The 26,738-nt window shown below is 33.2% G+C and overlaps 1 protein-coding gene across 2 annotated transcripts in view; it reads right to left on the bottom strand.

The window, feature by feature from the left end:
- LOC143238843 (protein amalgam-like) overlaps positions 1–26,738 on the bottom strand; it is a 52,284-nt gene that overhangs the window by 16,818 nt on the left and 8,728 nt on the right. For both annotated transcript variants that reach the window (XM_076479418.1, XM_076479417.1), the window contains exons 2-4: positions 14,393–14,511; positions 9,819–10,026; positions 3,830–4,000 (exon numbers count right to left, since the gene is read on the bottom strand). In XM_076479418.1, the coding sequence (XP_076335533.1) occupies positions 3,830–4,000; positions 9,819–10,026; positions 14,393–14,511 (498 nt within the window). The remainder of the gene's footprint in view (positions 1–3,829; positions 4,001–9,818; positions 10,027–14,392; positions 14,512–26,738) is intronic.

The raw sequence follows: 26,738 nt of genomic DNA on the forward strand, positions 1-26,738 counted from the left end.
CGGCTAGCACAGATAGCTTTCGAGTAGCTTTGTGCGAAATTCAAAAACAAACAGAAATCAGGTTAAGTTCTCTACCTTTTACTCTCAAGCAAACACAACTTATTAATGTACTGAGAGTCTTCGTTAAGTAAGGAATAATACCTGTATGTGAGTATTAGTAACTCTATCAGAGGAGATAAGATGGTTGACGAAAAAACAAATTTGTAGGAAGATAAGCAGCATCTGCTGTTTTATAATAGTAACAAGATTCTTGTACCAAAAACAGTGAATCACTTCATCCAAAGACCAGCAAGTTCATGTACCCATTTTATCCTTTTATGTTGAACAAGAAAGTGTGAAACAAGTGAAGTTGTAAAATACAAAAATGTACTAAAACTTTCCCACATTTGTAATATCACCTATCGTGTAATTGCCGGCTTAACATAATCTTTGTTCTTAAATTTGCACGGTGAATTTTAAATTGGCTGTTGTACCGTGTAATTACCGTCTTAACATAACCTTTGTCCTTACATTTGCACGGTGAATTTTAAATTGGCTGTTGTACCGTATAATTACCGTCTTAACATAACCTTTGTCCTTAAATTTGCACGCTGAATTTTAAATTGGCTGTTGTACCGTGTAATTACCGTCTTAACATAACCTTTGTCCTTAAATTTGCACGCTGAATTTTAAATTGACTGTTGTACCGTGGAGTTACCGTCTTAATTACGACGTATTTCAGAAGCTGGTAAGTTAGTATATGTCTCCAGAAAAAAAAAAAAAAAATGGTACGCTGAACTGGAGAGACATAACCAAGAACATTACTCTAAAGTGAAAATCAGTTTTTCTTTGGTTTATATCATATTTTTGTCGTGCGTAAGACTAAACATGGTTTTATTTGTATATGTTATATGCCATCTTTCTTACCATCACTGTGAAACAGACGATCGTAGATTCTGGTTCAGTAGAACAATTATGGACACATATACATCCTGATGTTGTTTCGAATTAAGCACAAAGCTACACAATGGGCTATCAGTTCGCTGCCCACTACGGGTATTGAAACCCGGTTTTTAGCGTTGTAAGTCCGTAGACATGCCGCTAAGCCACTGGGGGGACACATTCTGACCTCTGAACCTGTGTAGGTTTGAAAACTTTTCTCAATTTTTAAAATTCTTTAAATTTGTACATTTTCCTACTTCTGTATAGTATCAGTAGATTGGAAGTTTTCACACGAAAGAGTAAATTATATCTTCAAGGTGATAAGGTCCAAGTGCTTAAGATAGTCAGGATGACAGATTGTTTGTGATATACTGAAGATTAAAATGTCAACTAAAATACGCTTGTAGAATATTATCTTTGGTAAAAAAATTTAATCGATAAGATAATTTGTTCTAGTAAGTCCTAACTGTTACTTTGTTTTCGTGTGTGAAAGGAGAAATTTGTGAATAATGAATACATCGTTTATTGGCATGTCCGTCAGTAACAGTATTTTGTTATACTGTAGTTGTCAAGTTGAATTTCACCTAAACACTCCTAAAACTGTCAATTAGTAAAAAACAAAACAAAAACTGTTCCCCTTTAGATTTCCAGGTTTATTTGTTAACCTTAAAATAATTACGTATGGAAAAGACCAAGTAATGAACTACTCAAGTATTTTTCATAAATTTTGTTTAGTGTACAGAACATAAAATATTTAATATCCATAATTTTGGGCCATGGTTATGTTTATTCTTTCAAAGAAAATATTTTAACACATAACTCTAGAAGTTCGAAACACCATGACTTTTGTAGTTATGGTTGTAAGAGTCGTAGTTAGAAGGGCTAAGGAACCAACTGAAGTTCAACCTAAAAAGATATTTTAAAAAATCAGACAGAGCTTAGATCTTATTTTACTGATTTCGTTATTATTTTATAATGTATTTAATGTATGTAATATATTTATGTTATATGATTAAGATACTAAATTAGTTTAAAGGGATTATTTCTCAGATTCAAATTCATGAAGTGACGATTCTCATAATTAAAAGAGTAATATTTACAATACATATGTATATTAAAAAGTACAACATCTGAGATATGGAAGAGGTCTCCATTTAATGAAGTTTTACTTCAAAATAATCTTACTAAAACTTTAATAGCTTATCTCACTGAAATACTAAAGAGTACCAGATAATTGAAGTAAACACGACCTGCCTTTGGTTTAAATAGAGTGACACTTGCTGTCCAACTAACTTTCATTTAAACCTAGTATTACCTTTACATTTATTTACAGTTTAATTTTAACCATCAAATTACCTACACATTTGTATACAATTTACTTTTAATCATCAAACTACCCATACGTTTGTAGAAAGTTTGTCTTTAGCCATTAAATTACCTACATGTTTATATAAAATTTACTTTTAGCCATCAGATTACTTACACGTTCATGTGAAGTTTACCTTTAGCCATCAAATTACCTGCATGTTTATATTAACTTTCATTCTCAATAGGGTTTATATATTACTTTATATTTGGATTATTTTATGTTTTCGCATGTTGAGAGCAAGTTTGCTTTCTGTGTTTTTTTTGATTTTGGTGTTGTGTTCTGATAAAGTGATGTAACAGAACACAACACGCGTTCATGAGTTAACAGGCAAAAGTCGAAGTTTTGATGGTTTTAGTTTTTATTCTTTTATTAAACTAAATATGACCCAGTAAACACTGCATGCAATAAACACACAACGTTCATACTTTAGTGTGGGCTAAAATTATGGTCACATTTAATGATTTCGTTTCGTTTCCATTAACAGTCTATAAAGTGTGACGACATTCTAAAATGAAGTTGAAAAAAGGCCTCTGTGTAGAATTCGAAACATCTTCCCTCTCTATAACATGCAGGAGCAGTCCATTATGGTCAATAACCTCCTGTGTTTTATATGCTGCTTAAAACACCATTAAATTAAGTCTATGAAAACAGTTTTCGCCTACAGAATTATAAAAGCTGTAAATTATTGTGCATTCAGAAAAGAATTTAATAAATGTCATGACATTTATTATATAATCGTTATTAATCACTAATTATTTTGTTTGTCAAAAAGTTTCTATTAAGGCTTAATTATTTTATCAGTCATTAAGAGTAGAAACTCCAGAGAGCTTTCATCTCAGGGGATAGAAACAAAATAATTCCAATTACTATCTACTATTATAGCCTACTATATCTGCTTATCTATTAATGATGAAATAATAAAAATACATACAAGAATCTTAACACCATATGTAATTATTTGTTTCTTTGTAATGTTAGTGGGTTGTATCCTATAAACCAAATAGCATTTATATATTAGGTTGAAGAATAATTCGTGAGCGTTTTTAAATAATTTTATTCAAGCATTATATGCAAGACTATACAATACTTCAATGCATGAACACATTACACCCAAAACATTTATTATGATACTTTATTTCATGTAATACCTAGTTATATAGTATGCATTGTTTTAAACGAAATTGCAAGATATTAAATGCGAAAAGCAAATGGTGTCGAAAATGCTCGATTTTGTCCACTTGACATTCCATTTAATGAGCTGAAAATGAAAGCAAAAATTAAAAACATATGAAAATCAAACACACCATCTATTAGAGCAAAAAAATTATCTACCAAATGACATGAAATATCTTGCGAAAGCGTTTCATTTATGAATATATTTTTTTAACTTGAAAAAACGCTCACGAATTATTCCTCAACCCAATAGATAGTATCATATCTTAAAATATAATGGGGTTGATATTCAGGTTTTTTAACATACTACATCAAAATAGACTTGTAGATTATTATTTTTTTTGTACAGAGAAATAAAATTGAAACCTGAAACTCTTTTGCCGGTGTCTGTTATCAAAGGTATGCGTCCTGCGTCTTCTCGCCGCCAGGTAATATTCGGAGTAGGATGTCCATCTGCTCTGCAACGTAATGTGATATTAACACCCTCTCGAACAGTTTTATTGGAATCGGTCTCGAGAGAGACTATCGTTGGTGGTGCTATGAAAACAAAACGTAAGAGTTATGTCTCAAATGTGCTTATCAAAGGGAAACTGCTTCAATCAATCCTCATGTAAAACTACCAAATATATTATAAACGCTGGCGAAGATTTGGAAACTAGTAAGCGTTTTAAAGTAACTTTTAAAGTATTGTATAACATATATTATACAGCCTCAGTATTTGAATTCGAAGTGGCTCAAAGTGGTATGCGGAAATGAAATATTTACAGTTGATGCAATTTCCACCACAAATGTTAATCTATATGTTACGTATCACTAGATATACGTTGAAAGGGAGTTCAATGTATATATTTGAATTAAATAATAGCTTACATAATTTTGAAGATATCGTGACACTATGTACAAGTATTGTGCAGAATAACAACATTCTATTTAATTCTGACTAAAATAAAAAAACCAGTAACAAAAATAAACCAATTACAATTATACTTTTAGTTGTTATTACAGTTATGCTGTTTTCATCATTCAAGGCAAAAAGTATAGCGTTTTTATTAGCCTATTTGACGAACAAATTAGCAACTGGAACTATTGCATATGGCTTCGATTCGCCTGTTTACAGGGTTCCGTTGCAAAATTCTGGTAAGTATCGAGAAAAATCCATTAAGCCTTTAGTTGTCATAAGATGATTGGCTTAGCAATCGGGATTTGTTTCATCAGTTGTTAATTACAGATTGGACACGACTACATATTATGACTCTATAACTTGGCGAATAAGGTAACATGAGACTTACTAATGCGACAAAACATTGCTTATAAATTGCAAGTTGTCATTTAAAACAGTGGTTTCCAAATTATTTTAGCCTGAGGCTACCTTATTGTAAATACAAAATATTTGAAATCCACAGCCTATAACTTTAGGGTGGTGATTGAAAACAGTACCGTAATAAAAACAATAACATTCTCTTTCTATATATTGTTTCACTTAATTAACTCAACAAAGGTTTTAAAGGCTTTTAGTCAATTTACAATTAAAATTCATTCACTATCTTTGTTTACGACTCATTTTTCTCGACACCCAGAAAAAACTTTATTGCTTACGATGGGGGAGCTCCCACTTTGGGAAACCCTATTCTAAGACATGAAGGAACGAATTAAACATATTAATACTATTTTCAATCCCTTATTGGTTAAAACGATTTCTAATAGAACACAGAGCAATTTGACCTTTTCCTACCTCATATGCTTGCCTCTAGTGGTGGCTAAAACTGTTCGAAATGCGTCTTTTTTGTTATTAAATTAGTCTTGGGTCAGAATTTTCGTGCATAGTTCCACAAATGAAGGAGCGTATTTTTGTGGTATCGTGCTGTGAACCAAGAGCCCCCGAGTGATACGAAATACATCAATAATACTCTTCAAAGTTCTTGTTTGTTAATGTGGTCTCGTTTACTAAAGAATACTCTAGTAACAGATCGTTTCTTTAAAGTTAGTGGCAAGTAAACTTATTCAATTCACTTTCTTATAGTTAACCTATTCTACGGTAGAAAGTTTGCATTAGAAACACTCTTTTCGTTGCCTGTTGGTAAAACTAGTCTTTAATGGTAAATTCGAAAAAGGAAGTGTACAACTATTCATTTTTGGTTGGTTGATGACGTTGTCCGACTCGTTAAACAAAAATTACGGATTGGAATTTTATAAAAAAGTTCCCTCTTTTTTTCTTGTGCGAGCTTTGTTCAAAAAACTTTCCAGTTTATCATAAAGAAAATCAAATACACATTTAGAAAATAAACAACAAATCAAGAAGAATAGTACAAGTTGTATTAAAAATCACTCATAATATGAGTGTTATCCGCACACAAAATGACATTTGATCTTTGTATATGTTACACCACTTATCTGGGGTAGTAATAAACAACCTTAGGTGGTAGGAGCACGAGGTCTCACTAACATTATTTTATCAGCCAAACCTATAACGTCCCAGCAGAAACTGTTGAAGTCTACCCAATTTATCTATTTCACGAAGTTGTCTTATTCAAGTAACTCTGTGGTAAGTGTGGGAGAAGTTCGTTATTACACAAAGCTAATGTGACTTATACAGTTAAGATAGTGTTTGTCCTTGTAAGTTAGAGTAGCCTAGACAGCTAAGTTAGTGTTTGTCCCTGTAAAGTGGTGTGACCTATACAGCTAAGTTAGTGTTTGCCCTTATAAAATAACGTGACCTATACATCTAAAATAGTGTGTGTCTCTGTAAACTGGTGTGACCTCTATAGTTAAGTTAATGGTTGCCCTGTGCGCTGGTGTGACCTATATATTAAGATAGTGTTTGCCCTTGTAAAATAACGTGATCTATACAGTAAGATAGTGCCTGCCCTAGTAAGCTGATGTAATCTCTACAGCTAAGATAGATTTTGCCCCAGTAAGCTGATGTAACCTTTGCAGTTAAGATAGTTTCTGCCCCCGTAAGATGATGTGACCTATAGAGCTATAATAATTTTGTGCGCTTTTAAATTGGAATATAATTTACATTTATAGTTTTTCTGCTAAGCGCCACAGACAAACGTAGTATTACTATGAAAATCACTGGCCTTTATATATATTTGATATTTTATTCACGTTTGATTGACATAACTTCAAATGACGAAAAAAACAAAACACCCTCAACTTCTCTCTTTTACTCCCACAATTATTGGTGAAGCCATAATCCCCAGCAGTGTGTGAAAATATTAGAAACACTTGTACTTTCTTTAGGTAAATTATCTCAAGTAGTAACCAGAAACATTAGAAACACTTGTACTTTCTTTAGATAAATTATCTCAAGTAGTAACCAGAAACATTAGAAACACTTGTACTTTTTTTAGGTAAGTTAGCTCAAGTAGTAACCAGAAATAGTAGAAACACTTGTACTTTCTTTAGGTAAATTATCTCAAGTAGTAACCAGAAACATTAGAAACACTTGTACTTTCTTTAGATAAATTATCTCAAGTAGTAACCAGAAACGTTAGAAACACGCACCTCGCTCGTTATTGGTTAAGTTAGATTTCTTCAACAACTAATGATAAATAAGAATACATCGAGCTCCGTCTAGCAGTCTCCAGTACTACCTGACAATATTAAATATACATATTCATTGGCTACACTAGTTTTCAGTAGTACGTGAAAATGCTAACACCACTTATCTCGATCTTCATTGGTTAACCTATTATTCAAAAGTACGTGAAAATGTTAAAAACACATATCGCGATCTCCATTGGTTACCATAGTCTGCAGTTGTATGTGAAAATGTTAAAACAGATATCTCAATCCTTCTCGATTAATTTAATATCCTATAGTACATAAAGATACAAGAAAAACATATTTCAATTTCGTTCTTTGTCAAAACAGCATTGTATCGTTTCTTTTATCAGTTAATCTAGACAGATGATAAGTGAGTTTGTTAGAAACATATATTTAGCTATTCCCTGTTGGCTAAAACAAGTATCGTTTCGAGTGATAAAAAAATTGGTTCTTATCACCCGTTTAGTTCCCGGTTGATTAGGAGAGTATTTGAAAACATCAACAACATTGGTCTTGTCCACTGTTGATTAATGAACCTAGTCCTACTTTACTCTCTAATAGTATGTGGAGATAGATGTAAGAAAAGCTTATATGTCGTTCCCTGTGCTCAGGTTGGTCTCTGATGATAATCAGTGTTTTGCATTAGTTCTCAGCTGGTAGAGCCTATCGACGTTAGAAAATACAAGAGAAACATCTCTCTCTCTTTTCCTGTTGCTCAAAAACTGCCTACAGTAGCAGCAATTTTATTCACTTAAATGGCTGTATCCTTCATGTTAATTAATCCTAAGCAGACACATTATGAATGGCCGAATGATATTTGCTTCTGAATAAAACATAAGGGACGGAAAATTAAACCTATCTGAAATTTTTCACCTGACAAATATAACTGCATAAAATGGAATAGAATAAACATAACCGACCAAAGTTTCAGATATCTACATGATGAGAAAAGAAAACATTTTCTTCCCTAATCTATTATGAAATATTCCATTAATGGAAAGTATATTATTGAACTACATCTTTAAAGCGTCATATTTAAGTGAAGAGAATTTATATTGTACTGTTAGTCTAATTATTACTGATTCTAAATAAGGACATCGTTTATAATGAAATTTTATGGTGGACCGATGACGTCTAATTTCATACTGACCTTTATATATATATATATATGTATGACCAGTTAGAAGCATATAACGACATTTACATGGAAATAAAACGTCATAGTTCAGATTTGTTGTTGTTTATTCTCTGCATTTATTAAAAGCTATAGCTAGCCAACAGGATCTACCGTCCTGGAAAGAATAACTTCAGTATATTATACTAGTTTACTGATGTTAAATAGGGCCATCGTATATATTGAGCTTTCAAGTTGGACTGAATATGTCTAATTTTATATGATAATTAGTTTATGTTAAGACGGAACACCATATTCATTTTTGTGTCATCCTACCGTTATATATCCTAAGGGATATCGATTACAATGTAACGTTGAGCTGTGTTGATTATGTTTGGTACTATATTCTTAGTCAGCTTGTTATGAATTTTAATCTAAGACATCGTTTATAATGGAATATAACACTTGACTTAAGATGTTTTTGTCACTATGGATTTTAAGTCAGGTCATCATGTTTATTCATCATCACAGCTAAAGTGTTCAATTTTGTCTGCTACAACAAAAATTATATAAATAACTAAACAGTTTGTTTCTTCTTGAATTTTGTACATGAGGGCTATCTGCGCTAGCCGTCCCTTATGTAGGACTAGAGGGAAGGCAACTAGCCATCACCACCCACCGCCAACGCTTGGACTACTCTTTTACCAACGAATAGTGGGACTGACCATAACATTATAACGTCCCCACGGCTGAAAGAGCGAGCATGTTTGATGTGACGGAGATTTGAACCCGTGAAACTTCAGATTACGAATCGAGCGCCTTAACCACCTGGCCATGCCAGGCCAAATAATTAAAATGCAACGTTTTGTATTTACGTAGCTAATAGTTTATTGAAACTGTCGACGACTCCCACTTTAAAACATTACATATTACCCGTTTCAACGCTTTCTACGTCGTCTTAATTCATACTTTGTTAAAACGACGTAGGAAAGGTAGAAAGATGTAATATGTGGATTGCTTTTAACTGAAAGCTGTTGACGGCTTTAATAAACTTATAACTGCATAAATATGAAACGTTACAATTAGATATTTATATGATTTCTAAACATTACTCAAGTGCTTACATGTTATAATCTCATCAACAACATTCAATGTATTATAAATATTTAAATATCCTCCCAAATTTTTACCAACAATACTTTATTTTTTTCTAAAATGATACTTGCATGAAGTATTATCAATTGACTATCAGTTTTTCTTTTAGTTATACTAGCATTTCGTGCACAATTTTGGAAACCACAAATTCATCTTAGTTCTAGCAGTTTTTGTACTGCTCTGTGCTGTGACTTGTTACATGTAAAGAAACAATTAAAAATGTGATTTTTATGCTCTTGGGATTTGAACTTCGTGAAACAACTAAGTATTAATGCACAGTTTAACCATTATTGGATAACACGTAAAGAATACGTGATTCAGTTGTATGTTTGAGCTGTGAAATCAAGAAAATAGAAGAGAGAAGACAGGATAAAAATATCATTTAAAAACATCGCTAGTCTAAAGATATATCAACAGCAAACAGTTATCAACTTCAAACGAATTTTTTATATTTATTATCAATTTAAAAACACGTGAAAAGCTCCGTAATCTAGGATAGTACGAGGTTACAGAGAGTTTGATTAGGAATGCACTTACTCAGAACGTCAAGGTATCCCGTCTGACTCATCATTGGGGTAGTATTGACTTGACACATGTAGCCACCACGATCCGATTCTTGAATATTTGCAATGTGCAACACAAAATATTTGTTGTCGCTATGCGTTAAGCTGACCCTGTAGTTTCTCGTTATTACATTTTTATAAATAGAAAGTATAACTTTGTCCTCCACCTTTATCCAAGCCACCTTTAAAAAAAAGATAAGGTGGTATTTTATATCAAGACTGATTAAGTAATAACCTGCTAACTATAACAATTCATTTGGAAATGTTTATCGATGAGCATGTTAACTGCAACTTCTAATATGATATTGTTTATGTCGTCGCATGTTTATCCAAGTATCATTAATTAATAACAAAAGTCTTCTTAAATATGCAACTAAGCACACAACGATTTTTGCGAGGAAACAAAACGTTATAGTTGAAATTTGTTTTTCTCTGCATTTTTTTTTTACAAAGCTACGGCTGGCCAATAGGAATATCCGTTGGACTGGACTACTTTTGTGTTGTCGAATACTGGGATTTAATCGTCATTTTTAAAGTATACCCACAGCTCATCTCGTATCATATACAGTAATAAGTTAGCCTTTATCCTAGTCCCAAGTTTCGTTACATTCGTTCAAATATTAAACTTGATATTAAATTATTCGTGCGATTATCGTTCAACATTAATATCGAGATTTTAAATTTATACATATAAAATAGACTATATATGTAACTCTGTATTTTCAAAGATTTATTAACAGGATATTTTCTTCCTCTTTGATGCAGAAATTTCAAGATATACGTTGACAAATTTGCGAAACACACAATGTTAGTCGTAGTCATACGTATGAATAAATAAACGCAAACGTTAGAAACTAACGCAGAAGGAATGTTAATTGCTTTTAAGTAGGACACTGCATACCAAATACAAAGTTAAATCATTCGCTGCATACTTTACATATCATAGATAACTGTACGGAATGAATTTTAGTATATGTAACAAAATACGCAAGGGAGCAGCCCAATGCGCAGGATTTCTTTGTTCAAAAATATTGCCATAGTTAGTTCGTTGTTCATTAATAATATCCTTCTAATCAAAGATCCCTAAAGAGTTTAGCGCTTTGTGAGCATTTATGATACAAATTATTAGCTATTGGCCATTTAATTATGTTGCTTTTGTGTGAACGACTTTAAAGTATGTTGTGTTCGGATAGCTGTAGAGAACTCGGGTTTAATTCATGATATAATTCACCATTTTCAGTGTTTAAGAGTAGTTCGTTATTTGATTTAATCAATGTGGTTGATATCCGTATCTCATTGAGACGAATGTGTATATACATATATATATATACACACTATAAAATCAATGAAAACAATTGTTCCAGAAGACTCGGAACTAGTTGCACTCAGAAGAACCAAAGCAGTGTCCAACTTGCCATGAAGCTAAATAACACTTGTTTGTTTGGAAATTTCGCACAATGGATCAAAGTTAAGGTTCTGTCTTGCTAGCCGTCCCTAATTTAGCTACTCTTTACCAACGAAACGAGTGGGATTGACCGTAACATTATACACCCCACGGTTTGTTTGATTTTAGCGCTAGGAGCTGGTGAAGCAAAAACACTAAAATAGATCAAAGTTAATGTTCTGTCTTTTCTCGTTTGTTTGTTGAGCTGGTCAAAACAGCTGAGCCCCAGTTGAATGGGTGTGAACGTTTTATCAAAAAAGGGAATTTGATGAGTAGATATTTGTGAAAGTCTTGGGATTTCAAACACCATTTACTTTAGAATAAGAATTTACGAAAATAATTTAAGGAGAGCACGAAAAACTAAAATATTATGACAATTTCATTAAGGTATTCAATCCATATACTATACACAGAGTTCTTCGAAGTATGACACATTAAGTGTAAAATTTAAAATAATCAGATAATATCTTCTTCTCCATTTTACAAAATAAGCAGTAGCATCAAGTAAACTTCATGTTAAACAAGACGTTTCATGACTATTATATATATATTCCTGTTTGTGTCTGCCATTGTTTTGTAAAGTACACGACCTCATGAAATTTTTCACTTTATTTGCATAGTTAAAGCGTCAGCAGGTGGTTAATGTATAAATCATAGAGCTGACATGTTTACTTGGTTGAATTCACTTTAACGGTTAACAATTATATCTTTAGACGAGTGCGCTTTAATTGTATTAGATACTCTCCTATCTTTCACTCAAATAAATCTTTGTGTGTATGCGTCTAAACACATTGTAGCTGAGAGTTTACAGTACGCCTTTAGTCTTGATACTATTGAAAACTAAAGTAAAAAATTAAAAATTAACTAAAATTCACGAAGAAAAATAAGTTTAAATCCATCCATAGTCTAACCTAGATTTTAAGAAACGTTTTCCTCGGGTATCTGAGTAAACATAAGATCAACAGAGATAACTGTTTCAGTAAATTATCACGAGTTTATTCAAAATTAAATCTCTTTAGCACTCTTTTCATCTGAGTTATATCTGGATTTAATACTATCTGAATAATAACCTGAGTGTTATCTGGACCAGTCTCAATATGTGTTGCTGTTTTTAGACTATTACGAAAGTAAATCTATCCCTATGTTTTCTCTTAAAAATACTCTTATTTCAAGTTCAGACACTGAAAACAATGTTGTATCCTTAAATGACCTACTTTATTTCTCTGGCTTAAACAAATTAATTTTAAAAACTGAGAGCGATTAGTTACCGAATATTTCAGTTGGTTTAAGAATTTAACTAATTGGTCACATTGAACTTAAATATTCATATTTTACTTACTTCTTTCTCTTCAGAGTTCTTAATATATTTGAGTTCAGCCTATAAGGCTAACACAATGTAAGAGAATGGAAGTAAAAAATGTCTGTGGAACTTTATTCTTGAACTCTTTCAAATCTGTGAAAGTTACTGATGGAATGTGAAGACATCATATGAGCAGTTCAGAAGTAACACTGAAAATTATGTATTTATGTTTTACTTTGTTTAGTGCCTAAACGTGATAATAAACTAAGATATGATGATCTAACACTAAGTCTGATATTTGTTGTTTAGATTACGCTTCAGCATAATAACATTTTATCGTATTGATATGTATATTTGATATTGCATAATAAAGTGGTTTGTTTGTTTGTTTTGAATTTCGCGCAAAGCTACTCGAGGGCTATCTGCGCTATCCGTCCCTAGTTTAGCAGTGTGAGACCAGAGGGAAGGCAGCTGGTTATCACCACCCACCGCCAAATCTTGGGCTGCTCTTTCACCAACGAATAGTGAGACTGACTATCACATTATAACGCCTCCACGGCTGAAAGGGCGAGCATGTTTGGTGCGACCGGGATTCGAACCCGCGACCGTCGTGGAAAACGAGTCGAACGCCTTAACACACTTGGCCATAGTAAGGTGGTAATTGAAAATCTTGGCGTCAACTATTCATATGAGAAATGTTGTTCTTTTCTAACACTGAACTTTTTTTTATTTATGAAAACATTTCCTTTGAAATATGTGGACTTTACATAAGTATATGTTTGTTTGTTTTTGAATTTCGCACAAAGCTACTTGAAGGCTATCTGTGCTAGCTATCCCTAATTTAGCAGTGTAAGACTAAAGGGAAGGCAGCTAGTCATCACTACCCACCGCCAACTCTTGGGCTACTCTTTTACCAACGAATAGTGAGATTGACCGTCACATTATAACGCCTCCACGGCTGAAAGGGCGAGCATGTTTGGTGCAACAGGGATGCGAACCCGCGACCCTCGGATTATGAGTCGCACGCCTTAACACGCTTGGCCATGCCGGGCCAACATAAGTATAACGGGCATGACTAAAATCTGCAATGAAAGCCCAATTAATAAAATGTTATAGATTAACATAACAGATTTAGGCTTAACAGACAATTTGTTTCAGAACTTCACACGACGCTACGCTACACAAGAGTTGTTTGCGCAAAGTCTTCTTTAATTTCGGACATTTAGACTAGGAAGACGTCAGCTAGTTAACAAGAGCCACAGTCAAGTTTTGAGCTGCTAATCCCTGATCAAACACTGTGATTTAATTGTCATTCTTATAACTTGGGTAACCACGGCCACAAAGAGAGGAGAGCGTTATTATCGTGTCTGTCTTGATACTTGGAATTCATGGTCTGGACATATTAACCAAAGGTCCCTCAAGAGACAACAGACACTTGAAACAAACCGTCCTAAATGTTTTCAGTTCCTGAAATTCAACTCTTTTAAACTTCAAACATCTCATAAAGATTTGCCCAAGTAAAAATACATATATAAACTTTTGAAAATTAAAAACGTAAATCGTATATATATTGTGCGTGTATTTCACAATATTGATATACAATACTGCTTCGTTAGCACTTAATGCTTCTTTCTAATAACAATACACAACCATTAATATAGGGCTAATACATCAATATAAAATGTATGTTTCTATTCATTACTGTAATCCATAAAATATGAGGGATTAAATGTCTTAAAACAGTAACATACGTAGTTAAACTTATAGATTAACTCGATGAACATAGTAGTTTTATAATACCTACTCCGTAACTTCCCAGACGGTCTACAACGCAAGGAATGCTGACGTCTCTGCCCACTGGAGCTGTGATATTAGGCACTGGCTCCACGAAAAACGGCTTTTCGTTATTTGAGTTCTTGATGACTAAAAGTAAATAAGTATTCGAAAAAAAAACACAAAAATATAAGCACAAAGAGAAACAAAACGTTGAACTATGGTTATTCTCTGTGTAACAGGAGAACGCCCTGAAACACCACTGCACTTTGGTTACATCCTTTAAAACAAAACTCCAAATGCCAAATTGTTTTTCGCAAATTATTAAGCGCTAGATTTCTTACATTTAGAAGTAAAAGTTAGTGTTACTTCGTTCAATTACATCACTTTGTAACTACCATGTTGATGATATTACATTGCTAAGCAAATAATTAAGAAGTGCAAAAACATTCAAAACGATGCTGATGGTGTCGCTGCGATCGAGTAATTTTCTACGATCCAGTGCTCCAGTATTCCACCAGCAACTAATTATCTTTGAAAAAAGCTGAGGCCCATATACACACTCGTGGACTAGACAACACCATGGAAAGTAATAAAAGTAACATGAAAGATTTGACACCCCTCAACTAGAAGATGTTTCTAAAGACGAATTTGATTCATGGTTTCCAAAGTCATTAATTTTAGGAGGAAGTAACCCGTAGAATAATACTGCCCATCAGCTAGTTCTTCCTACAAATCCTTCTTTCAAAACTAAAACATCATCTGATTTCCTGAATGTCAGGCACAGTTCAACACTACAACATCATATAACTTCCTGATGATCAGAAAAAGTTCACCACTACACAACCATAATTTTCTGGTGATCAGAAACAGTTCAACACTACAACATCATCTAACTTCCTGGTGATTAGGAACAGTTCAACACTACAACATCATCTAACTTACTGAGGATCAGGAACAGTTCAACATTACAACATCATCTAACTTACTGAGGATCAGGAACAGTTCAACACTACAACATCATCTAACTTCCTGGTGATCAGGAACAGTTCAACACTACAACATCATCTAACTTCCTGGTGATCAGGAACAGTTCAACACAACAACATCATCTAACTTCCTGGTGATCAGGAACAGTTCAACACTACAACATCATCTAACTTACTGAGGATCAGGAACAGTTCAACACTACAACATCATCTAACTTCCTGGTGATCAGGAACAGTTCAACACTACAACATCATCTAACTTCCTGGTGATCAGGAACAGTTCAACACTACAACATCATCTAACTTACTGAGGATCAGGAACAGTTCAACACTACAACATCATCTAACTTCCTGGTGATCAGGAACAGTTCAACACTACAACATCATCTAACTTACTGAGGATCAGAAACAGTTCAACACTACAACATCATCTAACTTCCTGGTGATCAGGAACAATTCAACACTACAACATCATCTAACTTACTGAGGATCAGGAACAGTTCAACACTACACCATCATCTAATTTTTGATTCATCTGTAAAGAGCACCCTCCTCAAGCTTTGTTCATCTCATTGTCTGAAGTTTTGATATCCATTTTGGCTTTTTGGTATCATTAATTTTTCTAAGCTTTGGTTATTAGAAGGCCCACTTAGACCATTTCGATGTAATGTGCATCCCACTGTTCTGGAGGTACGTTAACATCTCTACTTAAGTTTAGTCATTGAAAAAAACATATATTGGTTTGTATGATGTAAAAAACATACCATTGTTATATCATGTAAAAACATACTTGTGTTATATAATGTAAAAAACATATCTATGTTATTTAATGTCAGTTTCGAAGAGCTTGGACTTTCTACCTCGCTCACTTCTATTATCGACAGTATTAGTTTCGCGTATCCGTTTAGATTTTCCATATAACCCGTACTGAAACATAAATCTTCACCCTATTCTACTGCACGAATTAGCTTCACACTAGCCCAGCTTTTCATGTCTACATGCTTGCCATTTGACATTTCTTTCCTGGGAACCACGAGTTCATATTATTATTATAAGAATAGTAAAACTGTCTGTATTATGCTGGTGTGGTACCGCTGATTGGTTGGATGACAGCCAATCAATATGTAAGTTATCAATATGTGAAGGTGCGTTGGGTTTGTTCATTTTCATTTATCTTTCATGTATTATGTTCACTGTTTATACGAGTTGTTGAAATACGCAATATTTTGTGACACTAACTCACATGAGATTTATTAAAGAATCCAGGACTAAATATTAACGATGTATTATCTACTTGTTATCTTATAACGTTTCAGCAAATGAGTCCAATTTCAGTATTTTTCTATATTATCGTTCTTCCAATGCAAACACTGGTTATTTTTTTAACTAAAATGTTTATTGCTAATTACTATATTTTTAATTTCGGTACATTAAACAGTTTATAGGAGTATTTTCTCTGAATTTTTTTTTTTTTTAATTACCCATAAAGAACATTTTTGCGAAAGTCATATGAAGAAAGTGTACTGAAGTGCTGGCTTTCGTTCTACGTTAAAGCGTGCGTTCATTATTCAACTCTGCATGCTTCGCAGTAGAATTACAGTTTGTGAAAAATGTGAAGTATTTTAGCAGTGTAGAGTGTGTTTGCTGGATTTAAATTAAACACGTAGTAGTACATTCCTGAATACAAGAATAAATTGAATAAACCAGAAGTACGATCCGAGCAACGTTTAATGTCTATTTCAAGAGTAACGCTAGGCTTAAGTTTCGTAGAGTTTAAAGAAACATGTTGAGTCGCGCACTGTACATAATTCAATTAATGAGTGTGGTACAATATATCTCGTCTATATAGTAATTAAGTCACATTAACTGTAAAACACTGATTTCATTGAAACTTTGTAGAATCCTACGCATTTACAACAGTTGGACTGTATCTAAACGTGCTGGATTAGTCAGGAAATATTAAGTTAAGAAAGTGTAAAATATTATTTCTAGTAACATAAAAAATCGTATAGTGAAACTATATTCTAACTATTTAGATCTTTAAGCTGTTTGCTTAGGACATGAAAAATGTCTGAGTTAAATCTAATTCGACGTACATGACAGTTACAGACGCCGGCAGGAAAGTTATGTAAATATTCAATTAACCGATAAAACATGTAGGAGAAAAATGGGCTTAGACGTAAAAATAGTATTATTTTTCATAAAAAATATAAAATCATATTAAGTAAACTATCATTCTACTATTAGCTTTCTGTTAGTGTGTAATTTAAAACATATCACGGCTTATAAACACAAAAACAAAATTGTCAGATTGTTAGAGAATAAACACCGTGTAAAATACAGACAACAGTTACCCTACTGTAAGTGATTACAACAAAATAGTTGGATCTGTCCCCCGCTAGTACAGCAGTAAGTCTATGGACTTACAACGCTAAAATCAGGGGTTCAATTCCTCACGTTGGGCTCAGCAGATAGTCCGATGTGACTTTTCTATCAGAAAAACACGCGCAAGTGAACTGCCTGATAATACCAGAAGTACAGAGGATTCGCCTTGGCGAAAAAACCGAGATCTACCGACCGTCAACGTATCTTCGACGTCACTACTGTGAGCTACAGAGATGATCGTAAAGCTTACATTCGACGACATGCAGAAGAACCCGAGGCGTTTTTCTCAGTACATATTGATAAGTCTGGTACAGGTGACTTCAAAGACCGGCTAAAGATAAGTCCATAATTAAACTCCTCAGTTTTACTTGCTTAAAAAAAGATCATGGAAGTTTTAGAATCTGAAAATAAAGAGAAATAAAATATCATCAAATAAAAATGATAGTGGAGAAAATACTGTTGAGATGACCAGTGTGGATATTAATAAAGAAACCAAAACTGTGGAAAGACAACAAATCAGACACACACACACGGTATCAATATGTGTACTGAAACACATGTTCAAAACACAGGAAACACATAAAGAAACAGACTACATAACACAGAGAAACGACATAAATACAACATTACAAGGTAAAACAACTCAAACACAACCACCAACATACGCAATTATTATTGAAGTTATGCCACAAAAGTACAGAAATCTGTAGAAGTAAACCAAATGTAAAAATTGCAAAATCAAACGTCTTTTCAAAAGAGGTGTTCTTGTTAAAGGCCCTGAGGTGGCAGACTTTAACACCCTTATAACGATTCCTTCAAACTTGGTAACCTTACACTTCAGTTCACTGGAACTAAATTTGATAAGAAAGTTCTTGTTATTTGGATATACATTACACTGTCGAAATAGAACAACTTCAAAACGATGTCAAAGAATGTATATATATATATATATCATTTCCTTCACAAAAGTTGAAAGGATGATATATTCCAAACACAAACACAAGACACTGAGTTGAAGTACACACAAGGATCCTAGGATATCCAGAATATAATATCAAATGGTATTGTTATCTGGTTATCAGAGGTTTCTACTGAAGGAAGCAAAATCACCAGCCTGGTTGTCACCCACTGATACAACTACCAACATTGCAGACGTTGCAGCAGGTAGTATGTCTCACCCACGTTAGGTGGACTGCGGTGGAAACCATCAAATCCGTGAATGAAAAAAGAAAATTAAAACCAAAAAAACACAGCAAATTACAAGCATTGCTCCAAATACAGGGACGTAAAACAATGAATATATAACATATATCACAATACTAAACCCACAAAAATAAACACGCAAATTAATGAAAAAAACAAAACCAAACACAAAATCCAACGATGGGAATACCACAACTACCAACGCCAGTTTCATAATCAACAACTTCAACTATTCAAATCCTACAAACAACAATATATACTTATGTAGAAGCTGTGTAATAACAAATAGAAAATAAATAAATCACAAAAAGTAAACACAGAAAAATAAGAAAATTACAAAACATTCAAGTGAAAACGTAAATCTAACAAATTACTAGCAATCAGCCTCTTTTATTAACCCTATCTTGGAATTAGCTAGAAAAAAATAGATGGCGTCATCTATTCGAAATTGCAAAAAAAACAAAAAAACATTTTAAAATAATCACACCCTTAATTATAACAGTTGTAATTTATTTTTTGTTTAAAACCTAACAATCATCCATCACTAGAACTTACTGCATTACTTGGAGTATCGTAATCAATGTGTATTTATAAGGTATTTCATATGAAATGCACACTTAATATATGAAGTGTGCTACTGAAAAGTAATAAATTATTACTGACCTGTTTGAGAAGTGTTATACATGACCAGATGAAGCAAAGTGGTAATGAAACATTAATACTACTGTACTACAGTCATGGACACGGCCAGTAAAGTGGTAACGAAACATTAATACTACTGTACTACGGTCATGGAAACAGCCAGTAAAGTGGTAACGAAATATTAATACCACTGTACTACATTCATGGACACTGCCACTAAAGTGATAAGAAACCATTAATACTAATGTACTACAAGCATGGACATGGCCGTGATAAAGAAAGTAGAAACAGTATTTGAAATCATGCGTTTTTAGTCCTGTTTCCAGGAATGTTCACTAGCATTTGCCAGTTTAAAATATAGTAAAAATGGAGGAAGAGGTCTAATTTACACCTACCTCTCCCAGTGGTGTCCTAAATACTGATCTAAACAGAAAGTCTCCTGTACTTGAATTCATTTTACACAGAAGTCATACCCCGTTGAACATTGTGTCCAACAGGAAGGGAATAATAAAAATAAACCAGTTAAGGCTTACAATACTAGTGAAGAAGGTTTTAAACCAAATATCTTGTCAGAAGCAATTTACAAGAACTTTTTTTTTTACTCGACAAACTTATTGAAACAGTTAATAGTAAAGAGTTGGAAATTGGTGGCAGTCTTATGGCTTATTTTACCACTTTTTTAACTTTTAGTAAATAGTTTTATCTGTATTTTCACAGATTTAGTCACAATCATGTATACAAATAAGAAGAAAGACCAATTACAACACGTACATGTGATCAACCAACTTTTAAAAATGTAAAATTTGGAATTTATTTGTTTAAGAAATCTTAAAGTCATTTCTGTTACCTAGTGTATTTTGTTCAAGAAAACAAAAGGTTTTACCTAGCAGGTTTTCCTCGTACGAACACTAGGTAGCTCTATACTGACCTTAGTTGATATGCTAATAACATTATCTATTGGCGGCTGTTATTATAATTGTTTTTCTTAGCACAAACGTACACAAACAAACTGCTGATACATTGATGGACTCATTGACAACGTAATAAGTTATGTGGACTAAGAAACTTTGGTGTACGACCGACAGACAGGAAAGATAATGGTTGACAATTTGCTTCCTGTTTACATAAATAATACTTGTTTTTTTTTTGCTTTTCCACATTACTACAAACAGTTGTTCCCAAACTCGAGTGTACATTATCTGAAATATTAAGGGTTTGTTTATAATTTACAACTTTACGTTTAAATAATCAGGTTAGCCACGACTCAGTTTCTCCTTTAAATTTAACTTTTACAGAGTATATAATTCTTGTGTTTTTTTAAAAGTATGCCCGTTTTTTTTAGAAGGGTATGTAAGGATATCACTTTTAAACATGGACAAACATTACAGATCCAATTTTATGAGCTATATAAAATACTGTTTCTATTTACCGCAAAAAAGCTCAATATGAGCAACACAAACATCTGGTATATATAATAATCTTATAATATTTCATTATAAGATTAACCTGATCAGATTTCAAATGAAAATTTGAAACTAAACTATAAACTTCAATATACTGACAAACAAGAACATTTTTTTAAGCTAAGAATTCTTATGCGTGATGTAACGAATACGTGGAATCTACAGTGGAAGTGCAGAATGAAATACTTGAATGTGCAAAAATTCGGAACGATTTAATAAAGAAATCGTCGTAATCTAATAGTCGAAATGTAAGCTAACGTTCATGGAGATTAACAGCCAATAACCAGTAAAGTCTTAAAAATAGTTTGCTTCGAACTAGCTGCAGAGTCTCACGAAAAAGACTGCTTTACTGCTATCAGTTAATCTTGTTTTTGACATTTTCTACAATGTTTTCCCTCAGGAAAAACTTGTAAGTTACGCTGGTTGTAAGTTATACTTTGCGTGCAAGCGGAAGTAACTGATCTCTAAAAGATATCGTGAAGGAAACTTACGTTTTCGAAATGTGTGGCTCAATATTATTTATAAAGTACTCGTAGTTTAGTAAAACTTACTGAATTGTTGTCTACTTTAAAATAAACACATAGTTTGTATTGTTAAAGAGAAACAAGAGAGTATAATTATGACTTGTTGTCATAAGTGCAGAATCATTCCCTGTTGAATGACTGAGTATGTTACGTTGAAAAACTGTATCGCTTTTATTTCAAAACGCAATTGGTTATTGTATACAACTCGGAAGCATGACTTGTTCTCATAAAGAATTATAAGTAGTATCATATCATCTGATAAACTATGAATAGTATGTCTTCAACTTTACACACTATGACATCACTTGTTAAACTGTAAATAGTATCACACCATCTGTTCAATGGTAAATAGTATGACATAATCTATTAAACTGTAAATAATATAACATCATCTGTTAAACTGTAAATAATATGACATCATCTGTTAAACTGTAAACGGTATCACAGCATCTTTTAAAAAGTATTTACCCTGATAGTCGTGAAAAGTGAGATCTCGCCAACACAGACTTTTAACAATGACGATGTAACACAACAAAATACCATCCACTTACGTATGGATTAAAATATTGATATATTGGATTATTAACGTCCTGCCTTCTTCTACAACTAACCCTTTTATCACACTTTGTTCCTGCTCTTGTACACGGCTTATTGTTTTTAATACGTAATTTTCATGCTAATTGCATTACCTAGTACATTCGTCAACGAGTAAAAGAATTAATGGAAGCGTATTTCAGTGTTTTTACGCTATGGTGGGAAATATGATTAATTGTTAGATTAAAAGAGCTGGTGACCCTTTCAAGTCATAACAATAACACATGTTCGTGCATAGATATAATGTTGATACGATTTGGAATAAAAATAAAAGAATTCTCGCATGCATTGTCAGCAAATAAGTTTTAAAGTGTTTGCAAACTGCCATTACAGAGTAACTAGGAAAAATAACTTCACGAAGTAACTACAAAAAAAGTCGTTAATATTATTCACTAAGAAAAAAATTCTTATTTAAGGATTAACACACAACATAAACTAAACTATGTTAGTGGATGGATTGTTTGTTGTATACAGAGACTGTAATTCATTAAAATCAGGTTCGTGTTAGATTCTTTCACTGGTTGTTAGGACAACAGTTTTATTCTTTCTATCTTTGTCGTTTGGCATATATATATATATATATATATGTCTCTGTAAATCTATTAGTAATGTGAATGTAATTGACTAAAGGCGTACTACAAAAGTATCGTTTGGACAGTCAATCTCCGAGTAAGATATCGGGTTGAATTCATTGAATGTCTAGATACCTTGCTCGCTTTCTTCTCCAACTACACAAAGGGCGCTTATATTTGTAAAGTAACTGAGTCAAAATGCCGTTATGGTTTAATTTGTCACTAATCGCCACCACGGCTTTATAAGCCTCCTATGAGGTACCTTCTGAGAATATAGACCATCGAGCTCTTCGTTCAAGTTCACTCCCCGACTCTTCAGTTTCTTATTAAGACCTCAATTCTGCTAGAGAGAACCACTGACTATTACTGATTTTAACTTTGGAGTAATATCTTCAGATTGTCAATTCCCCAATCAGCTTGTTACTCCAGATTCTGTGAAGTTTTTATCCTAGTAGAATGTTTCATTATTCTTGGCTTTAAGTCCATTCTTTTCAATTTTATTTTTGTGTGAAAATGTTCAATAAGAATGTAACATTTATCATAAACTTATAGCTCACCCTCGATACTTCAACTTTACATCAACATAGTTGTGTTAGAACGGATCCTTGACATCCAACCTTTTCTAAGTCATTATTATGGTAACATGGATCATTGATCATAACTTTGAAGGTTATATTTTAATCTTCACTTTCTGTGAAAGATATTGTTGTGATATGGGTTCTTTTTTATTTTAATTTTCTAGTCTGGGAGTCCAATAACTAATTCTGTAGTTTTCTAACAAAATATTAGTGACCAGCTTTGAATATCATTCTCCATAAGTCCAAATTTCTGTTTCTGATAAACATTTTATTAACTTTAGCATTGAAATTCACTGTTCTCTTCATCGGAATGTTACAGTTAGAACCATCTCTAACAACTTGTTATATATAAAACAGGAAATTTTGAAGTAACTCGATCATCTCCTGCTATCTTCCATTTCGCATCTACCAATTTTCACCACTATTTAAAAAACATAAAATCTTTCAAATCTCATCAAAATACACTTCTTTCAATATGAAAACATGCTGTCATCCCATCACCTTCCTAGTAGGTTGTATATTGCTGGTTCTGTTTCTAAGTAACGTGCTAAGCCTACTCTGCGTTGCTGTTATTTCTTTATGTATTTTATTTTAAATCTTTCCATGCACTGTATTTCTATAATGTGGCTTTCCTACCTTCAGGTAACTTTAAAATTACTTTCTTACCTTCAAGTAACTACATCATGTGGTTTACCCACCTACAAGTAGTTTTATAATGTGGCTGTCCTACCATCAAGTAGCTCTATAATCTGGCTTTCTTTCCTTCAAGTAGCTTTATAATCTGGTTTACCCACCTATAAGTACTTTTATAATCTGCCTTTCATACCTTCAGGTAACTTTATAATCTGGTTTTCCCACCATCAGATAACAATACAATTTGATTTTTCCATCTACAGGTAGCTCTGTAATCTGGTTTTCCCACCTCAGTAGCTGGCTTTATAATCTAGTTTTCCCACCTCAGTAGCTGGCTTTATAATCTGGTTTTCCCACCTCAGTAGCTGGCTTTATAATCTGGTTTTCCTACCTCAGTAGCTAGCTCTATAATCTGGTTTTCCTACCCTCTAGGCAACGTGTTTCTAGATCGTTTCTTGATGAACACATACTCGCTGCTTCTTTACATGAATTGAGAACAATAAGATTTCTTCCCACGTGTCGTTTGTGAGAACTAAATTAATTACTTCTTAAGGTGTTAACTAAAAATTTCCCGGTGTTTATAAATATCATTGTGTCGTAATTTGGGTAAAAGCTTCAGGACTGTGCAAGCGAGATGGAACTTTCGTAACAAACTACAAAAAATGTGTTTGTTTTTAATTTCGCGCAAATCTACACGAGGGATAATCTAGTAATGTAAGACTAGAGGGAAGGCAGTTAGTCACCACTACCTACCGCCAACTTTTGTGCTACTCTCTTCTCTTTTGCCAACGAACAGTGGGATGAAGCTGAAAGCATGTTTGGTGTGACGGAAATTTGAACCCACAACCTTCAGATGACAAAGTTCGACAACAAGGAACAATAACAGTGTAATACAAAATCCAGTTAACACCGAAGTAATTGACGTTCAATCAATTGATGATATCAAAAGCATCTCGATTAATACTGTGTCTATGGAATCGCAGCCGATTTGTTGCCACCTGGTACTGAGTGAAAGGCTTGTCGACACTTGATGTAGCATGTAGCATATCATGGTTAGCATATCATTTTATTTTTATTTATATTCACACATAAGTTCTTTTTATTATTATAATTCTTTTGTTCCGTTCATTGAGGTTATATATAGTGTCTCAATCCTAACTATTTCTGCCGTATTATTCCAGTTGTCTTAATGAGCATTAACAATCGGTAAAAGACCTCGACGACACAGGATATAGCAAATATTGTATGGTTGACATGTTTCCTTACTTATACTGGTAAGTCCTTTCCACAAGACCCGGCATATGGCCAGTGGGTTAAAGCACTCGACTCGTAATCCGAGGGCCACGGGTTAGAATCACCATTACACCGAACATGCTCGCTCTTTCAGCCATGGGAGCGTTATAATGTGACGGTCAATTCCACTATTCGTTGGTAAAAGAGTAGCCCAAGAGTTGGCAGTGAGTGGTGATGACTAGTTACCTTCTCTCTAGTCTTACACTGCTAAATTAGGGACGGCTAGCGCTGATAGCCCTCGTGTAGCTTTGCGCGAAATTCAAATCAAACCAAACCAAACTTTCCACTAATATAAAATAGCAACTTTTTTGAGTTAGCTCAAAATTACATTTTACTTTCTAAAGTTTGTGCAGCAAAACTTTGTCCTGCAGCTAAAAATGAAACTAACGACATTTATAAGCACACTAAAATATGTATTGAAGAAAAAAACACATCATAGAATCGACAGGTTTTGCTAACAAATGCTGTCGTTGTTAAGACTGTCAATACAGTTATTTTGACACATTCTAAATATGGTCATCCTGGCAAGAATAGTTCTGTAAAAGTTACCCTAGCAATCCTGAAATGTGTTGTTATGTGAGAATGGATCTTAAAAATAACACACACTTACAACCTTTTTTCAAGTGACACATTTGTCAAAATAGTTTCACAGTCACAGTCTATCTTTATCTACAAGGATATAAAGTAAATGACTATAATCAACTAAAATCTCGGCTTGACAAGTTCCTTTGGACCATAGATACTAATTATGCCAACTTAGTTTTACTTGCCTCCTAGTGGCACAGCGAAATGTCTGCGGACCTACAACGCTAGAAACCGATACCCGTGGTGGGCAGAGCACAGGTAGCCCATTATGTAGCTTTGTGTTTAATTACAAACAAACAATACATTTACTTGCAAGGTATAGAAGAAGCCACCTTCAAATCGTTTTGAAACTGATTTACAATTTAAAATGAAAATATTACATAATACTCCTTGGTTCAATGTTTTTCTTGTTGATTGTGCAAGACATTTCAATAAACATAGAATACAAACTAGTTGTTGAGAGAATGGGTTCAGGGTGTTTCATATTTTCTATTGGTAATGTTTTTAAATCAATTAAGATTTTGCTTAAGTTTCTTAGCCTCCTTAAACGTAAAAAAAAATGTTTAAATATAAAAATCAAAACTGTTTAATATTTGGGTATACCTACCGCAAATTAACCGTTGTTATGTATGCATGTCTTTCTCGTGTCTGAAGCTTTTCTTAAGGTTTAAGTTATAATTTACTAAAATTTTCACATAATCTATAGCACCATACAAAAATAATTTATTTTGCAGTTCATACATTAACGAAATTTACACGACTCGATGTCTCTCTGTTTGTATTAATAAACATTCGAGTATAAAACCCGACTCTGCGAAATATTAAACATTTGTAACTAATATTTGTTAACCCATTAGCGGTTCTACATCGTTGATTTCTCAGATGACGTAACAGTACTAACAATCATAACAGATGA

The sequence above is a fragment of the Tachypleus tridentatus genome, chromosome 13 (genome assembly GCF_004210375.1).
Source record: "Tachypleus tridentatus isolate NWPU-2018 chromosome 13, ASM421037v1, whole genome shotgun sequence".
Taxonomy (NCBI): domain Eukaryota; kingdom Metazoa; phylum Arthropoda; class Merostomata; order Xiphosura; family Limulidae; genus Tachypleus; species Tachypleus tridentatus.